The following is a 10,926-nucleotide window of genomic DNA, read 5'->3' as shown; positions in this document are numbered from 1 at the left end:
AACCACTGGACTGATCAGGAGCGTGTGAAACAGTGAGATGGCCAAGTACCTCCAAACTTTGGTGGTGATTCAGTACAAGATTGGCTAGTCTCTAAGGTGCCACTAGTACTCCTTTTCTATTTGCGAATACAGACTAACACAGCTGCTACTCTGAAACCAAAGATTTCACAAGCTTCCCCTAGGTGTTCAGAGAAGATGGCCTATAGATCTCTGAGGTCAAGTCGAACATGTTTATGGATGATTTCAGGGGATGCCTTTGCAGCTTTTTCTCTGCACAGTGGGGTGGGGGAGGGGTAGTGTCCATGCTAAAAGCTCTATGGTAGCAGAGACTAGACATGCAGTGCAGGGAAGGAATGGACTTCAGTGCCTTGCACAGACTGAAATAGTGCTAGCCGACACATTTAACCCTTACAAGAGGAATTACAGAGGGAGAAAGATGGAAAAAATTCTTTGTTTGGCTTATGGGAGCAGGGGAGAAGCAACAGGAAGCTTCCTCTTTACAGAACTGACTTGCCCTATATTGCTAACGCAAGGACATAAATCAGACTATTAGCTGCAGTTTAGCTTGGGTAGGAAGCTGTTCAGCAACTATCTTCTAATACAGGAAAACTCGTCGCCTTTTACTTTAACCATGGGGTCTGTATCTTATTCATCTGCTCTGGCCACGTCAATTGTTACACAGTCACCTCTATTAAAAAGGCAGGTTGAATAAATGCTATTAAAAAAAATTAAGAGTACTTAATGGCTCCGATGGTCTTTAAGCACTTTGAGAAGTTATGCTCTAATTCCAGCCCAACGCATTTCCTTATAAAAATATATTCATGGCAGGCAAACTACACAAATAGAGGAGATAAGTGTTTATTTAAATATTAAGCTTTAGAATAATTTATGTAACAAGTTCGGTCTCAAACGACTACAATCTAGTCATGCATATGAGATCAGTCCGTTTTAACAGCTGCGGTAACACTGGATATTTACAAGCTTAGCCATTTTATACATAGAAGATAGTTCAGTCTGTGACATGTGTGCTTGGAAATTATGTACTGTAAACTATTTATGCTGTTATGCTTTACAATAAGTTTACAAGCAGCAGTTAGTGAAAACTGTTAGTGTGTAAACTGTCCAATAAAGTGTTGCACTAAAGTCTGTGGATCATGACTGTTTAGTTAGTTGATTTGACAGGAAAAAAGAATGAGAAACGGGAAAAAAAAGCACCAGTGGACATGGACGTTTTGCTTTAGGGCTTTTTGTATTCAATTCTTTCTACTTTCACATCATCTCCAATGAGCTGATACACATAAGTCACAACGGTGGATGCCTGGATATCCATCAGTACAAACGAAGGAATGATGTTTCTGGAAAGAAAAATCATTTTGGTTCATGTATCTGACAATTAGAGAAGCAACAGCATTGCAGTTAGATTTTAACAGACCTTCACTTTGACAAAGCGTGAACTGTCCCAAGGAATCGGATTTAGAAATTGCATTGCGAGTATGGTCTACCGCAGAAGAGTGGGAAATACAACACTTGGAGAAACTGCAGCTACAATTCATCCCAGGCAGAAGGATTTTGAAGTTACACTAGAATAATCCTTGAAATCAACAGCAAAACTTTTTTGGGAATTTCAGTGCAGTGACATTATGTTAATATGGAACCGTCCCAAAAATATCTTTCCCACTGAAGCTGACCCATCTCTGGCATATATCACTAAACGGGAATGTCAGAAAAATCAGACCACCGTTGTCTCTATTCCATTTGATATAGACTAATACAGGGCTTTAGTTTTTCAGAACTTTCCAGTCCTAGGATTCAAAAGGAATTGACAATAACAAACATATGTGTAAATGCTGAGCAGCCATTTTCAGCATTTCCTTCACTAGACCTAAGCCATCCTTGAGAAATGATTCAAGAATGCAATACATATATTAAGCTTTCTAAAGAGAAGAGGTAAAGTATTGTTCTGGTATCTAAAGCTTCTTGTAACCACAAACAGTTAATATAGACACCTAAGTATCGTCGTCACGGGCGCATCAGAACTATACATATATAAAATAAGTGCTCAGATATTATGCGTGCAGTATAAAGATCCCCAAACTTATTTAACTCACATCTCCAAGGCATTATAGGCTCCCGTGGCCGATCCTGGATTGATGTAGAACTTGTTTTCATGTTCGAATGCCTCAAATTTATGTGTATGCCCTGAAATCAGAATGTCCACATCCAACTGCCTTTGCAGCAGTGCCAGGCTGGCCGTGTCACCCCACGGAATAACCTGATGGCCATGGATCAGCCCAATTTTAAACTGCCCAACAGTTACAACTTTCTGTTCTGGGTAATTCAGGTTCTAAAAATAAACACATAGAGCAGGTTACATATACTCCTTCACCAGTAGAAAGTCCATTTGCATTTATTCATTCTGGGCAAATGACGGAGTAATGCCTTTACGGGCAACTATGTTTTTCCCAGCTTCATCATGCAGAATCCACTCAACATTGGCTCCATATCCAGGCAGGAGTCAACTGCATTCTTTTGCAAGGAACAGACTCGAAGTTGGTGGGAATGGGCTAAACTTACAGAAACACTTAACATGGTATTACCCTACTGTTCCAAAATAGTGTTAAATACAGATAGGCTTGGCAGAATTCAATATTTTTTATCATTTTGGTGGATATCAATGTTTATTTTTACAGTAGCAGGAAGCTTTGGGGGGGAGGGGTCAGACAATTATTTAATGACAGTGTATGTTGAAATTCCAGAAGTTAAAGCTTTATACCAGTTAAAACACAAGCTGCCATCATCACATCAACATATACAAAATAAATATCTTGAAAATCAAACTCTAATAAGTTCTCAAGCAGCATTTTTCTTATTTTGCCTAGCTGGAAATTTTGATCATCATCGATGGAAATATTTTTTGCTTATTTTGTGTATATGGTGAAATTGATGTTTAACATTTACCGACAAAAATCTGAACTTTCCAAGCTTAATGAGACTTAAGGCTACGATTATGTCATGGAGTCCCTGACTTCCATTGACGCCGTGACATTTTCCGTCCTGGGGCTGGAGCTCCCAACCGCCGGGACCCGGCACAGCTCCCAGCCCAGTCCCCAGCCGCGGTCAGAGGACCCTGCAGCAGCCCAGCCCCAGGGGCAGGGGGACTGCGGAGATCCCGCCCACCGCATCAGTGGGGGACCCAGGAGCCCCAGCAGCAGTAGGTGCTCAACCCACCTACGCCTTTGTCAGGGATATTTTTAGTGAAAGTCAGGGACAGGTCACTGGCTGTCATGAATTTTTGTTTATTTCCCCGTGACCTGTCCCGCACTTTTACTAAAAATATCCATGACAAAAACTTAGCCTGAATCATAGCGTTACCAAAAAAAAAAAAAAAAAAAATCACACAATCTCTGCAAAAGCAGCAAATCAGATCAGAGGGTCTTCAATCTGGCAATAGTGAGGGAAAACAGAGCCAGAAGACTAGCTATTTTTATACAGATATGACTCAAATACAATGATATGAACTGCATTACACAAACATGCACAAATCCAAGAGGTGGCTTTAGTCTTGTTGTGTATGGGGGGGGGGGGGGGAAGAAACTACACTTTTAAAAGTCATTGATCTCATAATCACATAATACTCTGTTTCTTGTCCCCAGCATGTTACCCAATGCAAGAATGACTAATGCCATCTTAATGACACTGAAGTGAAGCGGTTTAGAGAAAGTCATTCAAATGTTACCCCTGCATGCTAGACACACACACAGAGACACTGTTTAGAGAGAGGTCGTTACCTCATCAAAGTCCCCTCGGACAACGTGAACATCCCCAGCCAGTGTCTTGAGGTAGTCATAGCTCTCCTTGGTGCAGAGGTTTCCGGTGCAGAGGATGTGCTGGATCTTGCCTGGGACCAGCAGTTTTTTGAATTTAGCTGGCAGGCTGTTGCATCGATGTGGGATGTGAAGGTCTCCTAATACTAACACCAGCTTATTCGAGGTCAGGGATCATGAAAAGTATTTAAAATTACTACATCAACAAAAAAGGAGTGAGAGACATTCAACAGCTGTTTGTCCTGTTTTTACTGACTGTCCATTAGTAAGAAGATTCCAGGAGGGATTAAAAACAAAATTCATTTCTACTCAGGATGATCTGACCATTTGACAAAAAGACTCCGAACACATAAGCCACTGACAGCAGTTTGAAGATTACTGAAGCACGAGAGGCCGCTCCAGCATACAAAATAGAGTCAGACCCCTAGAAACCCTGCAGCTTCTCAAACTCAGATTCTGCAGCAGGACTACTATTGTACTTGCGTTTGTGCAGCTGCCAATGAGGAATGCAGGCTATCACAGCAGGATATTTATTTACATGTTTACAGCGAATGAGAAGAGGGTGATAAGAGCCAGGAGAAGAAAACACTTCAGCCCCACCGCCCCATACAGCCCAGCCCCCCAGCCCCGCTCACACAGCCCAGCCCAGAGGCCCCCCCCCCGGCTCACACAGCCCAGCCCAGCCCTACCCCGGCTCACACTGCTCAGCCCAGCCCCTAACCCCCACCCAGGCTCACACAGCCCAGCCCCCCCCCCCGGCTCACACAGCCCAGCCCAGCCCAGCCCCGGCCCGGCCCGGCCCAGCTCACACAGCCCAGCCCCCGCTGGGCCCCCGCCCGGGGCCGGTTCTGGCCGCGAGCCCCCAGCGCCGCCTCTCCAGCTGCGCCCCCCCGCCCCGGGCCACCTCAGAGACAGCGCGGCCGGGCCCCGCCCCGCTCACCATCCTGCCCCCAGCTCCGCTCGAGTCGCCGCTTCCGGGTGAGCCGGCGCGCAGAGACAGAGAGTGACCCGCCCAGCCAATCACAGGGCAGAGCGTGAAACACGTGAAACCACGGCCCCGGGGGAGGGCGGAAACAAGCCTAGGAGCGTGGGGCGTCTGCACATGCGCGTTGGGGAAAGTGAAGTCCTGGCGGTGCTGCCCTTTGCCCTCAGGAGAGCGGCCTGGGCTCGAGGCTGATGTCTTTGGGAGACGTTGCCATGGCGATGCGGGGTGTGGGGCTGGCTTCACCTTCCCCCAGGGGTTGGTCAGCCCCAAAGCCCTGCATCTGGGCCTGTGACTGTAACCATGCCATGGAAAGGGGTCTGCCAGCAAGTGCTTCCCCTTGCCACAGGCCGGGGCCAGGAAGGGTGGGGGAGTCGGAGTCCAGTTTTTTCTGTTTCTGTCCAGGGCCTCTGACAAACACAAAACCAGGCCACCGCTGCTGTCCGGATCACAGGCTCCTGCTCAGATTCAGGCACTGAGCATCCAGCGGGATATTTCACAAGATCTAGAATCTCCTGGTGTTGATGTTCATGGACCAAATCAACGTTCGTTCTCCAAAAAGAAACAAAAACAGAGTTTCCCGTTCTGTTTTCCCTTTCTGAAAGTGGACTGATCTCAGGAGCTCGGCGCCACCAGCCTGCACAGAGCACAGCATGGGTCAGAGGAAGGGTGGTTTTTGTCTCAGTTCCTCATGTGTCTGAATCACTGTGACTCCCTGCAGAACAGTAATAATCAGCCTCATCGTCGGCCTGGACCCCAGAGATGGTTAGAGTGGCAGCATTGGCAGAGCTGTCATGCTATCCTGATATATAATCAGTACCGGAGCTTGGCCAGGGCTCTGTTGGTACCAGGAATTCCAGCTATCGCTGATGCTGCCGCTGCTCCTGGCACAGGAGATTGTAACCGTTTGCCCAGGAGACGCGGATGCTGAGGGCGACTGAGTCAGCACAAACTGGGCCAAGGATCCTGAAACAAAATCAGTAGCAAAGAGAATGTTGTGAGATGAGCCATTTCCCCTATTTATTGGAATAAGAGAAAGAGAAGAGCTAAAGGTGATGACAACTGTTATTAGCAAAACCCTCCACCTACCAGTGCAGTAAGTGAGCAGCGTGAGGAGCAGAGGGGCCCAGGCCATGGTGAGGAATCCAGAGAAGCTCGTCTTCCTGAGGCAAATGGGTCTTTGGCTGGGACCCTCCAGTTCGCTCTTAAACCCCCAGAGCTGGAGAACCGCCCCTTCATGCAAATCTGCCCCCTGCTCACTGGCTGCTGATGTCTGCACCTCCCTGCCCCTGAGTCAGTAAAGGACGGATCATTCTTGTAAGTGAGTTGAACTCAATGAAGGGGAAACACTAGTTTATTGACTTCCCTGCTCTCAGTGCTTAATTCATAATGAACGAGATGCCAAGGCTCAAGCAATGAGGTACTGGGGCTCAAGCAATTTTTTTACATTCATAATTGATGCAGCAAGCCCAGAGTGGCCAGAGCCGGGGGCTATGAACTGCAAGCCTAGAAGTGATGGGGCTCAACCCTGGCACAAATTAAGCACTGCCTGCTCTTACTTTTCAGAGAGCTTTCCTCTTCCCCATCCCACCACTGACCATTGCAAAAAGAAGCCTGATACACACAACTAGGGTATCAGAGTAACAGCCGTGTTAGTCTGTATTCGCAAAAAGAAAAGGAGTACTTGTGGCACCTTAGAGACTAACCAATTTATTTGAGCATGAGCTTTCGTGAGCCACAGCTCACTTCATCAGATGCATACAGACTTCAGGGAAGTTCACACCCAGGTTTTAGTTCAGGTCCATCTCTCCATCAAGTCCTGAATTCCTCTGTGTCAGTTAAGTTTTTAATATTGGTTTTCTGCTACTTTCTGGAGAATTAGATGGATGCAAACTGAAGTTTATTCTGTATTTATTCCCAGAAAATCCCCCAGAAAATCTCTTCTAGAAGTCATGAAGCAGAGTCTCCATAATATCCTCCCATTCCTTTCTGTAGATGGAAAAATCCTGAACTCCTAGACATACCTGAACTCCTACTACCTTTAGTGGCCATTGTGCATACTGAGAGATGACAAGACCCTTTTAATCTATTAAGCCTTTGTCATCAAATGAACCCAGACTGGCCCTTGTTCACATGTCCTGCTGCTGGACAGAGCAGGATTTAAGCAGTTTCCACCCCACATCCAAGCTTCCCTGAGCAGTGAAAAGAAAACCAGCAACCTGGGACTTTCCCATCTCCAGGACCAGAAGCATGGACTGTGAGGCTCTAGCCTCAGTGAGCTGATGTACATTCACTGGAACAACAAAGCCCTGAAGATGGAAATAGCAAAGAGTCACAGGGGTCTGCTCTTTCCATTGATGCACCTACTGCGGGACCTCAGTCCCCAGGGAGGTCATCTGCACAGCTGGGCAGCAGCATTCACAGCCCACCTTCAGTTACTAAATAAACCAGATAATGCTCTCAGCTTGCGTCTCTGCAACTCTGTAAACTGCTCTTTCTCCTCATTTGAAATACACTAGATAATACCTAGATGGGCGGCATAGACAGGGAGGGTAGATATCATGTCTACGTTTGATGGCATGGAACACGTACCATGGTTTGTGTAAAGAGAAAAGGAGGACTTGTGGCACCTTAGAGACGAACAAATTTATTTGAGCATAAGCTTTTGTGAGCTACAGCTCACTTCATCGGATGCATGCAATGGAAAATACAGTAGGGGGATTTTATATACACAGAGAACATGAAACAATGAGTGTTACCGTATACACTGTAACGAGAGTGATCAGGTAAGGTGAGCTATTACCAGCAGGAGAGAAAAAAGCCTTTTGTAGTGATAATCAAGGTGGGCCATTTCCAGCAGTTGACAAGAACGTGTGAGAAACAGTGGCGGGGGGGAATAAACCTGGGGAAATAGTTTTACTTTGTGTAATGACACATCTACTCCCGGTCTTTATTCAAGCCTAATTTAATGGTGTCTAGTTTGCAAATTAATTCCAATTCAGCAGTCTCTCATTGGAGTCTGTTTCTGAAGTTTTTTTTTGTAATATTGCCACTTTTAGGTCTGTAACTGAGTGACCAGAGAGATTGAAGTGTTCTCCGACTGGTTCTTGAATGTTATAATTTTTGACATCTGATTTGTGTCCATTTATTCTTTTATGCAGAGACTGTCCAATTTGACCAATGTACATGGCAGAGGGGCATTGCTGGCACATGATGGCATATATCACATTGGTAGATGTGCAGGTGAACGAGCCTCTGAGAGAATGGCTGATGTGATTAGGTCCTATGATGCAAAAAGAAAAGGAGTACTTGTGGCACCTTAGAGACTAACCAATTTATTTGAGCATGAGCTTTCGTGAGCTACAGCTCACTTCATCAGATGAAGTGAGCTGTAGCTCACGAAAGCTCATGCTCAAATAAATTGGTTAGTCTCTAAGGTGCCACAAGTACTCCTTTTATTTTTGCGAATACAGACTAACACGGCTGTTACTCTGGGTCCTATGATGGTATCCCCTGAATAGATATGTGGACACAATTGGCAACGGGCTTTGTTGCAAGGATAGGTTCCTGGGTAAGTGTTTTTGATGTGTGGTGTGTGGTTGCTGGTGAGTATTTGCTTCAGGTTGGGGGGCTGTCTGTAAGCAATGACTGGTCTGACTCCCAAGGTCTGTGAGAGTGATGGGTCGTCCTTCAGGATAGGTTGTAGATCCTTGATGAGGCGCTGGAGAGGTTTTAGTTTAGTTTTAGCCCAGTGGTCAAGCCATGTCAGCCTGGTGCTCACAAGGAGACACAGAGTCCTCCAGCATTTCATATAACTTCTTTTTGCATTTGACACTGATGTGGCTATAAAAGTGTGGTACAAATGGGCCATTCCATACAGTACCTGGCTTGGGGTGAATAATCAGTAACAGGGAAATCTCCCTGCAGGGTTCGCGGGTTGTGCTAGACATTGTCTGGCCCAAAGGAGCCTTGATCACTTGATGATTACCTGTTCTGTTGATTCCCTCTAAAGCACCTGGCATTGACCACTGTCAGAACACAGGACACTGGGTTTGATGGACCACAGGTCTGACTCCGTATGGCCGTTCTTATGCTCTAAAGGACCCCAGGGGGGACCAGAACTCTGCCAGCCAGTGCCCACCCCTGAGGGCTGTTGTCTAGGGGGACAGGAAAGCGGAGGAGGAGAGAAAGGGATAGAGAGTGAAGAAGCTGAAGCTGCCCCCAGAAATGGAGTTCCAACTAGTTGCTCCTGATCCTTATTTCTTCTCTTTCCTTTTCCCTTTTCTCTCTGTCCGTCTGCTTGTTCTAATTGTGCCAGTCAGCTGGGATGAGGCTGGGTTACTCTAACTCCACTGTAACATTATCACACACTTGTGCTTTCACCCTCCCTGCCCCAGCCGGGGAACTGAGGCTTAGCAGGAACGTCAGCCAGCCGTGTCCAGAGTCATCCCAGAGCCACTGCATGCTCCACCCTGCTATCCGGCGAGAGGGGAGCCGACCGTGGCGAACTAACCACCACAGCGACCAGACACAAGGGAATTTCTGCAGCTCTAGTGACCTCTTCCGGCCAAGTGACAGATCTGGGACCTGGGCAAATACTTTGCCTTTGCCCGAGATACCTCCCAGGGAGGCGTTACAGGCTCAGCCCAGAGCACAGCGGCTGTGCTCCCCAGGCTCTCTCAGTGGCCATGGAGCAGAGCTCCTTAGGAATCTGCTGTAAGAGGGAGGCCCTTCCCCCGTTAACATTATTGGTTATGACCTGCCTTGGGAGCTCTGCCATGGACCAGGACCACATTGTGCCAGGCACTGTACAAACCCAGAACAACAAGACAGTCCCTGCCCCAGAGAGCTCACAGTCTACGTAGAAGATGAGAGACACCAGGTGGAGAGACAGACAGACAGGCTGACACACAGACGGACTGATGGGGGAGCACAAGGAAACAATGAGACAGTAATTGTCTCCCAGTAACACAGCAATGCCCCAGTGGTGGGCTTTCCCCCAGTCTGCTGGGGAGGGGCTGTGATGCTGTATGGAATATGTAGAATGCTCTGTGATGGTATTGATACCAATATTATAAAATTGCAATAAATCTGACCAGATATGCTGTGTAAGGTATCTGCGAAAATGTTATAATTTGCCAAGTATGATAATCTGGTTTTTAGGTTTGTATCACCTTTGTCTTGTGAGTTCTAGATACGTAGGGTATATTTGTATTTCCAAACTTGTGTTGCTGGGTGACGCCCCAGACAGATTGGCATCAGCACTGCCTAGCCTGTTCGATGGCCCATCAAGTATCATCAGCTGTACCATGAATCCACTGAAAGCAGCCAGGGGATACACCTTATCAGTCAGCAAGACATGTAGGGGCATGCCATGCCATGTGCTGTAAAGCTCGTGTTTGGGGACATAGGAAGTACCAGCCACATGGCAAAAGAATAGAAAAGGCAGCTGCTACGTCTCCATTTTGTCTTCATTCTTGCTTCTTACCTCTGGAGTAACTTTTCTACACACCGAAGCTCTCAACAAAGGACTGACTGACCCATCCAAGCTGTGGATGAGTTCCAGAGGGAATTTCAAGCTAGAAAACTCACCTGTACTGCTAAGAATCTGATAGATGGACTTTGAAGTCTCTGTATGTATGTGTTTGCTTTACCATTCAGCAATTCTCTTCTTGTTCTTTTTTCTTTATAATAAACCTTTAGTTTAGACACTAAAGGATTGGCAGGCAGCATAGTATTTTGGGTAAGATCGAAACTCCTATTGATCTGGTAACGTGGCTGACCCTTTAGGGTCAGAAGAACATTTTGTATATGTGAGCAGAGTTTTTAAATAACTTCTCACTGTACTAGACCTAGGTGTTGATTGGGAGCCAGAGAACTGGAATGCAATAATACGGGCTGTGTGATTTCTTTTTCAGCTTCTTGATAATGGGTGTGGGGGGGATCAGGAATACAGTTTGTGACTGATTGGTGAGTCTAACTTCAGTGTTAACCACCACTTTCGGGAGTATCTGCTCTCCCTTTTACAGCCTGCCCTCACCTTGGTATTTTCAGTGAGGGCTGCCCCAGGCACACCAGGTCACAGGAGGGGTTGGATGGGGAGCATAAGAGGTTCGTGCT

General features: G+C 46.5%; 1 protein-coding gene across 1 annotated transcript; it reads right to left on the bottom strand.

Moving 5' to 3' along the window:
- Positions 1-842: 842 nt before the first annotated feature.
- Positions 843-4,832, bottom strand: LOC144275705 (vacuolar protein sorting-associated protein 29-like). Its single transcript, XM_077835189.1, has 4 exons — positions 4,765-4,832; positions 3,789-3,980; positions 2,109-2,344; positions 843-1,355 (listed from the first exon to the last, which is right to left on the bottom strand). Exons 1-4 carry the CDS (start codon positions 4,765-4,767, stop codon positions 1,238-1,240), a joined length of 549 nt encoding a protein of 182 aa, XP_077691315.1. The 5' UTR covers positions 4,768-4,832; the 3' UTR covers positions 843-1,237.
- Positions 4,833-10,926: the final 6,094 nt, after the last annotated feature.

This window comes from Eretmochelys imbricata, chromosome 15 (genome assembly GCF_965152235.1).
Source record: "Eretmochelys imbricata isolate rEreImb1 chromosome 15, rEreImb1.hap1, whole genome shotgun sequence".
Lineage (NCBI taxonomy): Eukaryota > Metazoa > Chordata > Testudines > Cheloniidae > Eretmochelys > Eretmochelys imbricata.
The sequence above is the reverse complement of the archived record's forward strand: the minus strand, read 5'-3'. Positions and strand labels throughout refer to the sequence as shown.

What these genes read in the sequence shown, in the direction of transcription:
- LOC144275705 (XM_077835189.1), bottom strand. An exon ending in TCCGAGGGGACTTTGATGAG is followed by an intron (nt 2,345 to 3,788) that starts GTAACGACCTCT and finishes GTTTATTTTTAG; the next exon opens with AACCTGAATTACCCAGAACA. An exon ending in GCCTATAATGCCTTGGAGAT is followed by an intron (nt 1,356 to 2,108) that starts GTGAGTTAAATA and finishes TTTTCTTTCCAG; the next exon opens with AAACATCATTCCTTCGTTTG.